The 17,367-nt window shown below is 43.3% G+C and overlaps 1 protein-coding gene across 1 annotated transcript; it reads right to left on the minus strand.

The window, feature by feature from the left end:
* Positions 1 to 743: 743 nt before the first annotated feature.
* LOC130491499 (zinc finger protein RFP-like) lies at positions 744 to 17,099 on the minus strand. The gene is made up of 7 exons (XM_056865250.1): positions 16,668 to 17,099; positions 15,870 to 15,965; positions 13,972 to 14,202; positions 11,934 to 11,956; positions 10,893 to 11,011; positions 6,471 to 6,500; positions 744 to 1,258 (listed from the first exon to the last, which is right to left on the minus strand). The coding sequence occupies exons 1-7, from the start codon at positions 17,088 to 17,090 to the stop codon at positions 744 to 746; spliced, it is 1,437 nt and encodes a 478-aa protein (XP_056721228.1). The 5' UTR covers positions 17,091 to 17,099.
* Between the last annotated feature and the right edge of the window lie 268 nt (positions 17,100 to 17,367).

Raw genomic sequence — 17,367 nt, forward strand, 5'->3', positions numbered from 1 at the left:
GATAAAGTAATTGCTCTCCACAAGACTCATAGCTGGGCCCTACAATATTTTGTGTGTTTATACATACAATAGCCACATGAAAAATACATGTCTCATACCAGATGAGGGTGGCACGTGTAAGTGCCTTGCAACTGCAGTTTTGCGCAGCAAAATCCCTGGAAGCAGGGCACTAATTCATTCCTGATCACCACTTCCATTTTTTTGCTAATATGATGTGTAATGATTCAAGTTGTGTACATCTTATATTCTGATACCTGTACCCAGGTCTGAGCAAATCCAGCCAAGAGACTCTTGTTAAAAGTTAGACTTGCTAGTTGTTCTAAATGATATATACATTTCTGCCTCACACATTCTTTAAGACTATGTGGTTCAGAACAACACTAATTTTAAGAAAGATCTTTTATGAGAAACAGTAGTCAACTAGTTAAGCTCAGAAAGATAAGCTTTTGCCTAGAAAAATCCAGGTTTGGTTAGCTTAAGGCCTTTACAAATGACACATCAGTGAAAAAAATTCCCACCTATTTTTCACATGTTTTACCTACAGTGGGCAATTTCTTTACCTCCAGTTTCATTCGGAATGCACAGAAACCTGGAAAGGAAGGAAACTGGAAAAACAAATCAAACATGATAACTATATTAGAACAGGTCAAACATAATATGGAAAATGCACTAGGTACATATTTTGTTTTGGAGGGATTGGCAGTTAGCTTTGAACTAAAAACGATTTGCAGGAGAGGGCACATTTAGCATAGGGAAAGGGTAGTCTTTATGTCTCCAACGCGGAAGAAAGGAAAGAGTGCTTTCCCCTCAAAGTCCGCTGAGCGAAAGCAATAGAACTGACATTGCTCTTCAGAGTCACAGAAAGCAACAGTCTGCCTTTCATAGTCCAGGCAAACTTGGATCTGGTTAAGGGGGCTATTTAGATGTAGAAGCTCAGGGGGTGAAGTCAGAGCTCTGTACTGGCCATTGTTAAGGCCCACAGCCCAAATCCCCTCCTCTGGTACAAAACTGAACTGTCCTTTTCTTTGCACAGTGTCTTGGGCCACGCCCAAAGCCCAGGAAGTTCCATTTTCCACGTCCACCGTCCAGTGATGTTTCCCTGATAAGAATCCACGAGAACCGAGCACGCAGCGGGCCGGGTCAAACCTCTTGGGGCTGTAGGGCATCTCCAGCCGGACATGTCCCCATGTCACGCTTCTCCGATCATCAGACACAAGAAATCGAGGATGAGCAGTCCCTCGGTCCAGCACCACATACTCTGCAAAGCAGCAAATGCAACAATGAGACACAGAGCCGAGCCCCAAGAGCTTTTCCAGACAATATTATTTAATAGTGATAGTTGGCCCTTCGAAAAATCTTACCAAGCTGGCACCCAGGACTAGGGCATATATACGTGCAAGCCTGGGATAATTCCCAAGTTTTCAGAAAAAGTTACCGAAAACTAGTGGTTATACCATCGATGTATGCTGCAACATCTGTGCATGCGCAGACAACACAAAGGAAACTGTGAAGACAAAAAAGTGATACAGGATGGTGGAGGGCAGCAGTCAGTACAAGGCTGTCCCACAAAGGATGAAAGGCATTTGTGGTAACCTTTGACCTGTTCTCTGTATCCTCTGCCTAGGCGATATTCATATGCAGTCTGTCCCCAAGTCAATCTATACTTAATGAGCCACAACCACTTGGATAATCAAATGGAGCTGGAGAACAGGCTGTTAACGCGGGTTCAAGGTCCCACTCTGGCATGGATTCTCTGGCACACTGTGAATCCACAACATGGCTGTGTAGAAATGCAGAGTGCCAGCCCCACGGCTGTGCTCCATTCCTAGTGGCTCCAACTTCCCTCCCCCAAGGTATAATGGGAGTCATGGCAAAAAAAGAATCAGTTAGCTTCTGGTCTTGGTGGGCAAGTGAATACAGCCACAACATCTTGCCGCATCAGGCTCATCATGTGATTTTTTTGTTATTATTTATTCTCCTTTTTCTCATAGCAACAAACATAGGCTTTTACGCAGGGACGTTTCCCCGTGGTCACCCCACCACCAACTGCTTCAGGGATTCCTTTTGATTATGCATGCCTTTTCCACCAGTCATAGGTTGCCTCACTCTCCCCACACGTTTTGCCCGTGTTTTCTGGATGCTGTTTTAGCCAGAATCTGGAAAATGCGGGCAAAACACGCAGGGAGAGCGAGGTTACCTCTGACGGCGGAAAAGACATGCATAATCAAAAGGAATCCCTGAAGCAGTCGGCAGGGGTGACTGCGGGAAACGTCTCTGCATAAAAGGCCACAGTTGTCCCCTCCTCATTATCTTCAACAACCCAATAGGTGGGTTAGGATAAAAGAATGTGATTAGCCCAAGGATATTATGTAGCTATGGGGGGGGGGGTTATATCCAGAAAGGGCCAATTACGACATGGGCTGTGCTTCCACACCCATGTTTCAACCAACTGACTGGTGCTATTTTATTTCATGCTTCCACATGATCTCACCCTGTATTTGTGCACAGACTGGTAGCAGCCCATCCTTTCAACAACAACAAAACCTGAGTTATTTGAAACTCATTTTTAAAAAGCTGTTACTTCCTGGGCACAGGAAGCTATTGGCAGGAGCAGTTTCTTGTATCTGAAGTGGAAATGCTAATCGGTTTCTCTTTTCATCAGCTGATGACAGCAAGGGGCAGTCCCTGGTAACAACTGGTATAACAGAAGAAAATCGCCTTCCTTTTAAGCAGAGCAGAGGGGATACTCTGAGTCTCTGCAAATATACTAGGAGCCTTTTTTTATAGTGTTGTAAAAAGGTAAAGGTCCCCGGTGCAAGCACCGGGTCATTCCTGACTCATGGGGTGACATCACATCCCAACGCTTACGAGGCAGACTTTGTTTGCAGGGTGGTTTGCCAGTGCCTTCCCCAGTCATCTTCCCTTCACCCCCAGCAAGCTGGATAATCATTTTACCAACCTCGGAAGGATGGACGGCTGAGTCAACCTTGAGCCGGCTACCTGAAACCAACTTCCGTTGGGATTGAACTCAGGTCGTGAGCAGAGCTTGGACTGCAGTACTGCAGCTTACCACTCTGCGCCACAGGGCTCCTATAATGTGTTGTAAGTACTGCATTATTCCCATCTATTATTCATGTCCTTTTTTGAAAAACACCCACAGCTCAGCTTGCCTTTAGGGAGGGGGGAGGGGGATCATCATAGGCATCTGCAAATACATGGAGTTTTTAAAAAACAGCTTTTTAAAAAGGTATTGCGTTATTTCTGTGCAGAGCTGCATCACCCATGTTCCTTAAAATAAAATAAACAGGGTGGGTGGAGGATCCTGAGAGTCATGTGAGAACACAGGGACTGGGGCTTCAATGAACATCCGGTGTGAAAGGGAAACCACTGCAACACATGAACAGAAAACAGATTATCCCTAGACTGTCTGGAATCTGCATTGCAAAGGCAATTTCACACAGAATCGTGCGCGCATCAGCACCCAGATTACCATGGAAAATCACCCTGGTGTGGAAGTGTGGGGGAACACTCCAGGATTAAGGAGCTGGATTTTCAGAAACAGACTCAAAGATACCTTGGAATTAAGATATGTAAGTTTAATATCAAACAATAGCAGTAGATAGAAGAACAGTTAGAAGGAAATATATTTGCAAATGGGAGAGAGGCGGTGACAACCTGAGGGTCGTCACTGGAGCCTCTCTCAACTCAGTAGTAGGCAATTTAGCATTATATAGACATATGTAATCAACATTCCATTGTTACAAAACCTCAGAGCTAAACCAGAAATATTCATATTTCCCCAGTGGCACAACTCTGGTTGGCCAAAGGCAGAAATGTCAAGTTGACCTCTTGGCAGTACTATTACTGTAGAGAGGGAACGTTAACTGTATCCAGATGTTGTTTTTCACACAAGGTTGTTGTTACAGAACTAAAGATGCGTTATAAGGTTCAAGAGTGTATTGCTGCTTCTGACTACTTTGGTTCATGCATAGCATTCTGGGTATGACTTAGGCCTCAACGTCAGAATTCCCCTTCATTCCCCTCGTTTCATTCCCCTCTTGTTCGATATTAACATATCCTTTCCTTTCTCCCTTAGAAGCTCTTTGATCCATTGATCTTGAACAGCATATTCAAGATCTATTGTTTGGGGGATATAAGGACTGAGGTAAATTTTGCCACTGCCAGTGTAGCCTTAGGATCCCTATCACTTAATAACAAAGACATTATATCAGACACAGACGCTTTAGATTTATCTATTAAAAGAGATATATCGTAATCTAAGATCCTCATAGAAACGACATTCGATGGAACCAGAAAAGGCCGGACAAGTCCTTTCCGAATATTGTAGGTTAGCATTTAATCTAGTTAAAAAGAAGGCTCTACAGAGTTGAGGAATTGTCATAAATTGGTATAGGAGGGCAAGTAACGTGGAGGTAGTTTTCCAAAAAACTGAGATGAGCAAACCCGACGAGCACGAAAAGATGTGCTAACGTAATCAATCTCTTTGATATGCTTTTTTAATATAACGAAAGCTTGTTTTTCCAAGACCTCTTATCATATCCCATGAGATGCCCATCAGTGAGTTTCTCATCGAAGATTTTTTTGCCTTGAGGATCTATATGAGTCATGCTTCAGAAAGACTAGATACCCTTCAGTACTAAAAAACAGCTTAAGTTGTAGCTTAAAAGCAAACAACCATGCCCTAGCTTCAAGAGACATTTGGCCAAACTCGGAGTGAAGAAATTTACACATCTTCATTTCAATGTATCACTGAGTCTTTTTTTAAAAAAAATCCAGCTCATTAAACCTGGAGTTACTCCACTGAAGCAGCCATGGCGAGTGTCGCGAGAATTTTCAGTATTGATCATTAGTTTATATTAAAAATATTAGTAATCTATATTAAAAGAGTTTGGGTTGAAATTGACCACATACATTATCACCTATAGACCTGACTTTCAGAAAGCAGCTATTAGCTGACATCAGCTCCAATTAGGCTTTTGACCTAAAAGGCATAGAAGCTAGTCACCCAAAGCACATTGCGTGCTCCAAATCAAGGCCGTTCAAGCAGGCGGCAAATTGTCTGCCCACTCTAGGAGGAGATTGTTTTGGGAACATGGATGGACAAAACAATCAGATATCAAAACTGACATTGAAAAATTATTATGGAAAAAGATATTTCTAAACAATTAAGTCATGATTTGCAGAAAACTCATTTCCTAAGAATGTGACAGGGAGGGGTCATACGGGACCCCCTCTCCTCTCTATAAAGGAACAACCCAAAACCCCAGTTCTTTGTCCTTCCACTGAGAGACCACAGACCCTTTGAATGGTTGCCATCTCTGTCTCTCTCTCTGGAAGTGACCCAGGGGCCTCTGTTTCTGTTGTCTGTCAATATGTTTACGTTTGTTAAGTACTGTCATATATGTTAAATATTGCTTTCTCCTTTGCTTCATATTCTTTCTGTAAGTTCAATAAAACTGTTTACTACTTATATTGCTTGAATGCTGTTTGAGAATGACTGTGGAAGAATGCTTCTCTGTATGCAAGGTCCTTTTTCTAGCCAAATCTTTCTGGGCTGCTTTTTGGTAAGTGAAGCAGGCAGAGAGGGCCATGCACAATGAACTAGAAGGTGGGGATCCACAGATTCCCGCCACAGCGAGGCCCTTAGCGGTGTCACTTTAAGAGGCCTCCGCAACACCAACACCACTTGCATCTAAATTCTTACAGTAAGGACACTGATAATATAAATACGAAGCTTTTGTTTCTGCAAATATTCAAAGGCAAAGGCACAACTTTCTTGTTTAAAGGCTCCTCGTATTGTGAGCCCCCAAACTGTAATTTACTTAGCTTCACCCTAAGTCTGGTTCTGTGTCCAGCTCTCCCCAGTCTTTGCCTGAAACCCTAACAGCTACACCCCACTGGTTGTAGATTTCAGAGTATAGTTTCCTCAGATTCCCTGCATGTATAGGGGGGCATAAGGAACCACAGTACTCATATGTTCCTAATAATGAATACAGGAAAGATAGCATCACCAATTACAATGTGATAAAAAAAATATTACATATTCAAACGTTTCTGATGTTCTCAGATTCCTCCTGCCTATTCCTTTGGAATTTTTATATACAGTCTCTACAGGGACCTGCTTGGAGCGGCCTAGAGTAAAAACCGTATGACAGAATAACAAAACCCAACACAAATTATCAATAATAAAACGAACCATAAAACAAGTCTGGGGCATAACAGTGACATAACGCCATTTAGCAACCTCAGATACCCGTAAGGTAGTCCTCAGGTAGCGGCAGACCATGAAAACAGCAAAAAACCAAAAAAACCAAAACCTTCAGCTAAAAGGCTGGGGAGGGGGAGAAATGTTTTATGACAAGGAAAATGCACATTTCAAACACATCTTTAAAAGATAGGATGCTGTTTTAACTGGGCAATATTAACATCCAAATACTGTAGAAGCTTACCATGTATCCACTTTGGTTCAGACAGTGTCTCTAATGGAACAAAAGGAGAGAAATGGGTGAAAAATCTGTAAGTCATTAATACCGTATATGTTGTCATCATGACTGGCTGCCCTCTCCTGAGCCCCAGCCGTGTTGTAATGTAGCCAAGTCAGGCCAATTAACTCACACCACCTTTTCAATGTAAAAGGTTTATTAAGAAATAAAAAGTCAAACTGATTAAAATGCAAGTTACAGAATTCTTATAGGCCCGCTGGCAAGAAAATAACAAAAGTATGTCTAATAATACTTACTACTCTATTACACAGCACATGTTCTTGCTATTGAGCTAAGCTGGTTCAGGCCTTAGTTTCTTGCATTGAAGCATTGTTGTAGTCAAGCAGAATAATGGGCAAAGCAGTTCAGATAATAAAGAAGATTAGCACACTATGAGTATGGCTGAACTTATGGCAAAGTGGACCCTAGTCAGATGACCCATGACTTCCAATCAGTGGCGATGCTACGGAGAAGTCTCTAGATGGTTCGGACGGGTTTAGGCCGGATTGGGTTCCTAGGAGTGAAGAGTCATATCATTCCCCCCTCCCAACCTCCCACAGATGCACCGAGTTGTCCAATTAAGCTGGTATGTTGGCTCCTCCTTGGTCTTAGCTGCCTGGTAACCGGCTGCAGGTGCATCTTGTTATCCATGAGCTCTGCTGGGCCTCCACAACTGCAAAGCAAAATTCTAGGCACCCCAAATGGAGAATAAGCGATGCTAAGCTAAAGCTAATACAAAATGGTTTCTCTGTCTTCACAGTTATGTGTGTGTATCTGAATTTTTACAATAGATTTATAGCAAAATAAAATATTAAAAATTAAGAAACAATGTAAAGTCAACAACCAACCTGAGATCATAAAACAACCAAAATAAGCAAAGGAAAAAATAAACCTTACAGCAATGAAGGAGTAAAGCGACCAAGGCAAAACCAAAATTAGCATAATAGCCATAAAAGAGGGTAAATAAATAAAATGACCTAAAACTCAGGGGGATTAAAAGCAGGTGGTATGTAGTACATACAGCATCTAATTTTAGACATAATGAATGTGATGCGCGAAAACCTTAGTTCAATGTGCATGGTTCTCTGCCTGCTTCACTTACCAAAAAGCAACCCAGAGAGATCTGGAGAAACACTCTTACACAGCACACAGAACAGATAAAGTAAATCATGCAGCTTTATTATACTTAAAAGGAAATATAAAGCAAAGAGAAAAAACAGTACTTAACTGAATATATATATATGACAGAATATAACAAAACTTACACACATGCAAGACAAACAATTACAAACAAACAATTACAGAGGCCCCTGGGTCGCTTCGAGAGAGAGAGATGGCAACAACTGGGAAGCCTGATCTCTTTCCCTAGAATGACAAAATACCAGGATTTTGGGAAGTTTTTTTATAGGTAAAACTGTGGGAGAAGGATTTTTACAACAGCCCTCCTTTCATGTTTTCCCGGAGATAGGCTTGCCATGTTTTTGCTTTGAAGCTTTCTGTTCCCAGAATGTTATTTTCAACAGAGTCTCTGACAATTTGTTTGTTTGTGACAAGTTCCCCCAATTTAGCAGATAGATTGCTGCCGGACCAAATGTCTGTTCTCTCATCAAACAATTACAAGCATCTTGGTGTGTTTTCTTTTGGGTAACTAGCCCCTAGCCTGCAATTTCCTTTAAGATCAGAGGCCCTAATTGGAAACTGGGGTCAGCTAAAAAGTCAGGTCTTCGTGTGGCTATAGGTTATAATATTAAGGTATAAGTGTGGTTATTTTTAACCCAAACTCATTTAATATAACCTAATATATTTAATATGAACTAATGTTCAATACAAAAAAAAATTCTTGTGACAGCATGCTTATACAATATCGTAGAGTTATCACTTTGGAAAAAGATTGGACAATTTTTTAAAAAATTAAAAAGTAATTTTTAAATTTACATCAGATTCTTTGATAAAAAATTTTTTGAGGGAAAACCACCTAAACATACTTTTTAAGAAAGATACTTTTTGAGTAAGATACATTGTAGCTCAAAGATGTCTCATCATGGAATAGGGATTAGCAATTTGTATTGTATGAGAATACACTCATGTAATGGTTGAGGAAGGTTCTGTAAATGGGTTTCAGTAATTCATTCATTCTTAGGGGCCTCATTTCATGCTGTCCCAAAGACCTCTGTGAAGACTACTTAGGACAGTGATCCCCAACGGGGTAACTGTGGGCACCAATTCTCCTGGCACCCGCCATGCTTTTCAAGAAGGCAGGCAAGGCCATTGTAAAAGCAGGATGCCTTCTTACAAATAAAGGAGCTTTTCACCTGGATCTCCTCTACCATTCAGTGGACTACAGAAGGATCCTGTAAACAAGACCCAGGAATCAGCTGTGAGGCAGTGAGAGGAGGAAGCACCAAGGCAGCAGTCTGGCAGGGAGGAGGAGGCATGGGTGAGCAGCAGTGGTCTGATTAGCTGTTCAGCGGGAGGGGGGGCGCACAGGTGGCAGCCCCATTGGTTTTCCAGTGGGAGGGAGCATGTGGCAGTGGCCTGAGCAGCCATCCAAGCACAGCATGAAGAAGCCAAGTGTTCTCCTCAGAGCTGGTGCAACCATCACTCATTTTCTGATAGAGCTGTAAAACTAACCTGAAAGCTTCAAAACAAAAACACTGTGTAAAAGTATATAGTGTATGTTTCTTTTTAAAAATCCCCTGCATCCTTGGCATCAGACTAGGACCTGGTAAACCCAGTTTCAAATCCCCACTTGTACCATGGAAGCTTGCTGGATGACCTTGGGCCAGACACACACTTTCAGCCCTGACCCTGGCTTGTATTTGGATGGGGGACCTCCGAGGAATACCAGGGTCATGACATGGAGGCAGGCAGTGGCAAACCACCTCTGAATGTCTCTTGCCTCGAAAACCCTACGGGAGTCACCATAAGTCAGCTGTGACTTGATGGCAAAAAAAAAGGAAAAGAAGAAAAAGAAAAGCCAAGCAAGAATGAACTTTAAAAAATCATATTTAAATCAAGTTTTCCTGACTACTGATTGAAATCAAATTCACCTTGCTTGGAAATAAGCATCTTTCCACATTTTGGACTTTACGTTTTTATCCTAATCTTCCTCCCTTAAAACATGTAGGTTTCAAAACCCAAGTGCTAGTCCAACACTCCAAACACTATTTGCGTTCATATTTTATCTGTTTAAAAACTCTGCAGTACACATCTCCCCAAATATTTTTAAAGCGACAAACGGATCTCCTCCACACTGTCTTAACTCTTTCATACTAGACGTTAAAAAGGTAAAGGTCCCCTGTGCAAGCACTAGATCTTTCCTGACCCATGGGGTGACATCAAATCCTGACATTTTCTAGGCAGACTTTGGTTACTGGGTGGTTTTCCAGTGCCTTCCCCAGTCATCTTCCCTTTACCCCCAGCAAGCTGGGTACTCATTTGACCAACCTCGGAAGGATGGAAGGCTGAGTCAACCTTGAGCCGGCTACCTGAAACCAACCTTGAGCCGGCTACCTGAAACCAACTTCCGTTGGGATCGAGCTCAGGTCATGAGCAGAGCTTGGACTGCAGTACTGCAGCTTACCACACCATTATGCTACCATATTTTAGTGGAAGACTATCTCACAGAGGTTAAATACAACAGTATGTGTGTGTGTGTGTGTGTGTGTGTGTGTGTGTGTGTGTGTGTGTGTGTGTGTGAAGTGCCATCAAGTCGCTTCCGACTCATGGCGACCCTATGAATGAAAGTCCTCCAAAATGTCCTGTCTTTGACAGCCTTGCTCAGAGCTTGCAAACTGAAGGCTGTGGCTTCCTTTATTGAGTCCATCCATCTCTTGTTGGGTCTTCCTCTTTTCCTGCTGCCCTCAACTTTTCCTAGCATGACTGTCTTTTCCAGTGACTCTTGTCGTCTCATGACGTGACCAAAATACAATACTCAGTTTAGTCCTTTTAGCTTCTAGGGTCAGTTCAGGATTGATTTGATCTATAACCCACTGATTTTTTTTTTTTTTTGGCAGTCCATGGAATCCGTAACACTCTCCTCCAACACCACATTTCAAAGGAATCTATTTTCTTCCTATCAGCTTTCTTCACTGTCCAGCTTTCACACCCATATATAGTAATAGGGAATACGATGGCATGAATTAATCTAGTCTTGGTGGCCGGTGACACATCCTTACATTTCAAAAAAAATTCTAGCTCCTTCATGGCTGCCCTTCCCAGTCTCAATCTCCTTCTGATTTCTTGGCTGCAGTCTCCCTTTTTGGTTGATGGTGGAGCCAAGGAATAGAAAGTCTTGAACAATTTTACGACAGTATAGCCACACACACACACAAAAAACAGAAGCAACCTTTGCATCTCAGCAGTTAAGTTCAGAAATGCATTTGTTACCTTTGAATTTCTTCACATCCTGCTGCAATGACGAACTTTCCTTAGAGAATACTTGGAGTTTTCTCTTCAGCTCTGAACAATCAAGTATAACAGGAGGCTGGAATTTGTCCTTCCTACATCTAAAGTTTTGAAAACGGCAGGGAACATTTTGTTCACACATTTGAATCGCTTAAAAAAAAAATTGAGCACCTCAAAGACCCACAAGTATTTTTTTTGTAACTCAAAGCTTATACCCTGGAAAACATTTTGTTAGCCCGTACTACTGGACTTAATTTTTCCCCTACTACTACAGACTAACATCTGAAGTTACTTTTGTTGACACAATGCCATGTGAAAAAAGCAGAAGCGGAACTGGGACTTCCAACAATGTGGGGAGGGGGTGTGGACACACGGTAGGGAAAGCCCAGAGCCCTCTAGTTGGAAAAGGAAAAAAAATCTTGATTCCAGGAATCAATCATAAACACGTCCTGAATAATAAATGACAGTGGATACCATCCATTTCCAATCACACACTGTCAATCTACAGCACAGCTAAAATACTCATATATGGAGGAAACTTGATCTGCATATGATACTAGTGTTTGCATACATATCATCAGTGAGGACTTGAGTTCCTCACTCCAAGTAGTTCTTTTTTTTAAAAAAGGTGTAAATGCAGAGTACAGGCCGGGATATGAAAAAAATATTAAGGATGGACTCTTGCTTACAAGATTGTCCCTGGAAATGTTATGGGGCTAATCCAGTCTGATTAAACTTCCCCCACACACTCTTCTTGATGCAGACAACTTAAAAAGCTGGTTGAATATGAAAAGTTTCTGAGGTCCCATGCTTGATATAATTAAAACACTGCATTCTAACAATTGTATAGTTCTTATCCGTGGGAAATTACATAGTAACTGGTGGCAACTCAAAACAGTCACTGCACAAATGCCAACACATTCCCAAGTCCCAAAATTTTACTTATTTATTTATTTTCCGTTTCTATCCTGCCCTCCCCAGCCAAAGCCAGGGAAAATGGCGGTAGAAAGTATAGCCTCATACCTGTTTATGGTACTTTCAATATCCTGTCAGAGAAGAAAAGAGAGACAGGGTAAACTTAGGAGCTTCAGTCTAACACATGTAACTGCCTTATACTGAGTCTGACCATTTGTTCTATCAAGGCCAGGATTGTCCACTTTGACTGGCAGCAGCTGTCCAGGGTTTCAGGCTAAGCTCTTTCACATCACTCACCATTTGGTCCTCTTAACTGTAGATGTCAGGATGGAATCTGGGACCTCCTGCATGCAAAGCAGATGCTCCACCACTGTGTCACAGCTCCTCGTGCATTATGCTATGGCACTCCCCCCATTATATATGGAATTGGGATTGCCCTCCTCCCCATTCTGAAAAATGCTCATCTTCCCACATTTCAGTTTGTTTTTATAACCAACTCCCTCCCTCCAACAGGATCCCAAAGTACTTTAAAACACTGTTCTCCCCTTCGCCGTTTTATTCTCACAACAACCCTACGGGGTAAGTTAGGCTGAGAGGAATTGACTGGCCCCAAACCACCCAGCAAACGTCTGCAGCAGAGTGCAGATTCAAACCTGCGTCTCCCAGATCCCAGTCTGACATGCTAGTTATGACACTGTCCCGGCTATCCTCACTCCAGCAGGCCTGCTTTGATTTCATTATGGGGTTCAGTTCAGAACAGCTGTATATCCCTCCCCAGTGCTAGCTCGCCACTAACCAATAATCCACACTGGGCCTTAGAGAGCCAGCGTGGTGAAGTGGTTAAGAGCAGTGGACTCTAATCTGGTGAACTGGGTTGGTTTTCCCACTCCTCCACATGAAGCCTGCTGGGTGACCTTGGGCTAGTCACAGTTCTCTCTGAACTCTCTCAGCCCCACCTACCTCACAAGGTTGTGGGGAGAAGAAGGGAAGGCGATTGTAAGCCACATTGAGACTCCTTAACGGTAGAGAAAAGTGAGGTATAAAAACCAGCTCTTCTTTGTATAGGCTGAGGATTTGCTCTAGAGATAGGAGAGGGGTTCTATTTCAGGTATAAAACCATCATTGAACTTCTACTGGTATAGCTAGTACAACCAGGGCGGTATCCATGCATTGTGGTGTCCAATAGCACATCATTCACAACTAAAAAAAAAAGGTAAAGGTCCCCTGTGCAAGCACTGGGTTATTCCTGACCCATGGGGTGACGTCACATCCCGACGTTTACTAAGCAGACTTTGTTTACAGGGTGGTTTGCCAGTGCCTTCCCCAGTAGTCTTCCCTTTACCACCAGCAAGCTGGGTACTCATTTTACCGACCTCGGAAGGATGGAAGGCTGAATCAACCTTGAGCTGGCTACTTGAAACCAACTTCCGTTGGGATCGAACTCAGGTCGTGAGCAGAGCTTGGACTGCAGTACTGCAGCTTACCACTCTGCGCCACGGGGCTCCTTCATTCACAACTAGATAGTCTTATTCTTCTAGGGAAATCCAGTTGCAATTTATGACTACAATGCAATAATATTCAGTGATGTGTGGATGTGGTTCAGATTCCATCAGATACAACTACAATAGACAGTCAGTGTGGTACAGTGATTAGTGCTAAACTAGGGCTAGTGAAACCTGGTTTGAAATCCCTGCTCACAATGAAACTTACTGGGTTCCCCCTCACTGGCAATCTTTAAGCAGAGGTTGTACAAACACTTGTTAAGGACGCTCTAGGCTGATCCTGCATTAAGCAAGGGTTGGACTAGATGGCCTGTATGGCCCCTTCCAACTCTATAGTTCTCTGGGCCAGTTATTCTCTCTCAGCCTAACTTACTTCACTGGACTGTGGTGAGGATAAAACAGAGGAAGGGAGAACCATGGTACACTGATCTCCTTGGAGGAAGTTTGGGGCTAAAATGCACTAAGTAAACAGAATATTGAAAAATATTACTTTTTTCCAGTTATAACAAACTGCACTATGAGTGTTATTTTCCACAACAAGGCACTATTTAAGAGAAGTGGTACAGAGCGTGTGTATAACAAGTAGGAAACCAGCGCCTGTTTATCATGCCAAAACAAAAGGCACGCAGAAACTCTAATCTTACTTGCAGGAGCCCACTTGGTGGCTCCCGGCACTTCTGCTCAAGCTCCTGGATTAGGGCGCCCAGGCGGGAAACCTCCTCAGAAAACGTCACGGCATCTTCAGCCTTTTTTTTCTCAACTTGTTTCTCCACTTCATCCAGCTGGGCCAACAAATGCTGCTTGTGTTTCTCAAGGAACTGTTGCAGCTGTTGAAACTCTGACAAGAGCTTCTGCCTCTCGGCTGCCGTGTCTTTCTGTTATGGACAGAGGAGAATGGTGTAAAGGACACAGTGGGAGCACGGGGACTCAGGGGGTGCTCCCAGTGGAGTGGCAGAGATTCTGCTGATGCCTCACTCAACCTATTGCTAGCAACTCACTGTTTCCTCTGAACTAAGACGGTGCAGCTGGCCATTGCGCTAGCATTACAGGCACCTATTGGACAGTGCCTGTGACACTGCTCCCCACGGTGCCATCCCAAAAGCCACAGGGAAGTGGAATGGAGGGGGAGGGAGAAGAGAGCTAAGTTCTCTTTGTTCTAATTTGTCTAATCCTTCTCTGTGTTGATCTGCTCCAGCATTTGTTCAAACATCTGTGAAATTTCAAGGGAGGGTGGGGCGAAGCCAGCTATTCCCTGTTATCAAGGCCACTTCTGTTTCCTTCCATGTCATGGGCAGGAGCATCTAGCAATCAGTCGCCAGTAACAGCCTGGTGCTGCAGTGTTACTACAGTGGGAAGTCTCCAGTCAGAGCCTAAATTCATGGGACTGAATGTTGTCTTGTCTATTTATCTAGACAGGCTGCTGACCTTGTAACGGGTTGTATCATTTGGATTCAACCACGCTGTGGACTCATTAGGTGGCCTTGGACACACCACTACCCTAAGGATCCTGGTGCTCAAAGCTGATAGGAGACAGCCAGCTCATAGCAAGCAGTATTATCAATATATCTAATTCCCATCATGGCCCCCTCTGTAGGTACTTAAACCTGAATATTGGAGCAATGGACAGACAAGACAGTTCTTTCTACAAACCCAAGGAAAGCCCCAGGTTTGCAGAAAAATCTTTTAAAAAATGAGGGCAGTAAAACTTTCCAAAATGACAGAAACAGTGCCGTAGCTTTAACAAATAAATACATTCAGTGGCTACTGCCAGGCAACTACAGCAGTGTTGCCAGCCTCCAAGCCTTGGTTTCTGTCAGTAAAAGGGAGATGGCAGGACTGTTTTGGCCTTTGAAGGAGAACTCATTGCCTGGAAGAAACCACCAAGTAACTTGCTACAACATGACTTCATGACTCACCCAGGACTGGCTGCTTGCTTCTGTTCAACAACAATCACTTCATAAAAGCCAGCGTTGAGTAGTGGTTAGAGTTTCAGACTAGGTTCCTGGGGAGACATGTTCAAATCCCCACTCCACCACGAAAGCTTACTTGGTGACCTTGGGCCAGTCAAACACCCTCATCCTAACCTACCTCACAGAGCAGTTGAAGATGGTAGGGCAGAGAAAAGGTGGATCAGTTAGTAAGTGGGAAGGAGCAAAGGAAGCAGGAAAAGTTGACGATATGGAGCTACCAGGAGAAGGGAAAGAGGAAATAGTACAGGGAAGGGTTACAGGAGGAAATGAGGTGCTGCTCACAAGTCTTTTTAGGTGCCCCACCATACTACAGAGCCCAGCTTGGCTGGCACCATGCAACTTGTACAGAATTTCTCGGGTAGAGACTGTCTGGGGCAGGAAAGGCCAGAGAGATGAAGACAGGGGGCAGATCAAGGTGGGTTGGCTAGTTGGAGGGAAAGAAAGAAGGGAATAGGATAAGAGAAAGGGGAAATAGTGGGTTAGGAGATAATGAGACGCCTTCCACAAATACTTACGGTTCCCTGGCTTGTTAACTCCCTACTGCACTCCTTAGAAATTATTGTGGCACCTACCAGCAGATCCTGGCTTGGCTTCTCTATTTGCAATTTAAGTGACAAAATCTTTTCTTTCTCTTCTTTCAGTGTCTGCAGACAGTGATGCAGTTTATCCTAAAAAAAAAGATATAAATGCACTTTAAAAATAACAGCAACAATTTCCTTTCTCACATATTTGGCCAACTACTGTAAACAAAGAATTCATATTTACAGGCCTCGGAAGAGTTACTGACAGAAACTAGTTTGAAGGATAACAATACTGCTAACAGTTGCCTAGTAATGGCCACCAAATGCATTTGTTTCTTAAAGTTATAGGCACTATTTCTGTCATTTGGGAAGGCTTTAATCCCCCACACTGCATGCGCACAAGGCAAGAGGCTGCTTTTTAAAGACCAAATTATACCTCAGGAATTCCAGGAGCAAAACTCCAGTATTATATATCATCTGAACCTACCTAAAAGTAAACAAAATTGAGAAACTATATATGAAAATATAACAAGAGTATAGGAAGGGCCAGTACAAGTCTTGTCGCACTCCATTCCCTTTGATTTTTTATTAGCAGGAGCCAGTGAATTCAGACAGACTTCCAGTTCTTCCAAGATACCCCCCTCACAAGAGAATTTCCACAGAATAGGACCCCATTTATAGAAAGCTGGCTTTCCCCTTACTGACCCCCGTCCCAAGTTCAACGGGTTTCCTTTTTATTTATTTAGGTTTTTAACCCGTCCTCAATCCCTGGCCGAGGCCGAGCTTTCTGACTGATCCTTCTTCTAGTATCCAGAAACTGGGGCATTTTCTCATAGACCACTTCATTACCTTGTAAACCTGAGCAGCCTCTTCTATAGGAACCACACTGTGTTTTCTATGCGCCCTGGACCTATCACACACCACACACATGGGAGTCCGGTCATCTTCACAGAAGAGTTTGAGGGGCTCCAGGTGCTTCGCGCACAACTTCTGCTCCCCATTTTCATTTGCCCGCCTCTTGCTGAACTGTTTGGCGAGTTCTACAATGTTCCACAGATGCCTGTTGGGATGAAGGTTTTTCCAAAGAAAGTGTTTCCGGCACTGCGGGCAGGAAAGCGGTTTGAAAGCGGACCCTTCGCAGCACTGCGTGATGCAGTTTCGGCAGAAATTGTGCCCACAATCGATGATCATCACCGGATCCTGAAAATAATCCAGGCAGATGGAACAAGTGGCTTCATCCTGGAGAGTTTTTTCGGGATTTGGAGCAGCCATTCGGCGTCGTCTTCTGGTTAAGCAGAGGAACAAAGGTTTAGTTTCGTTTTTCATGCTCACAATGGCGGGCATTTCTGTAAACACCAGAAAGCAGCCGCCTGACCAAAGGCCAGATTAAAAGGCCTGAAGAGGGAAAAGCAGGAAGCACATTTTCACTGTGGTAGATGCAAGATGTGGGAATGATTCCCCCGGAACTTTTATGGGACCAAACGAACCTCTCTGTGTTCAACAGCCGGCCCAATTACTGAAGCGGGTCGTGCTCAGCCCTCCACCAATT

Source organism: Euleptes europaea, chromosome 1, assembly GCF_029931775.1.
Source record: "Euleptes europaea isolate rEulEur1 chromosome 1, rEulEur1.hap1, whole genome shotgun sequence".
Lineage (NCBI taxonomy): Eukaryota > Metazoa > Chordata > Lepidosauria > Squamata > Sphaerodactylidae > Euleptes > Euleptes europaea.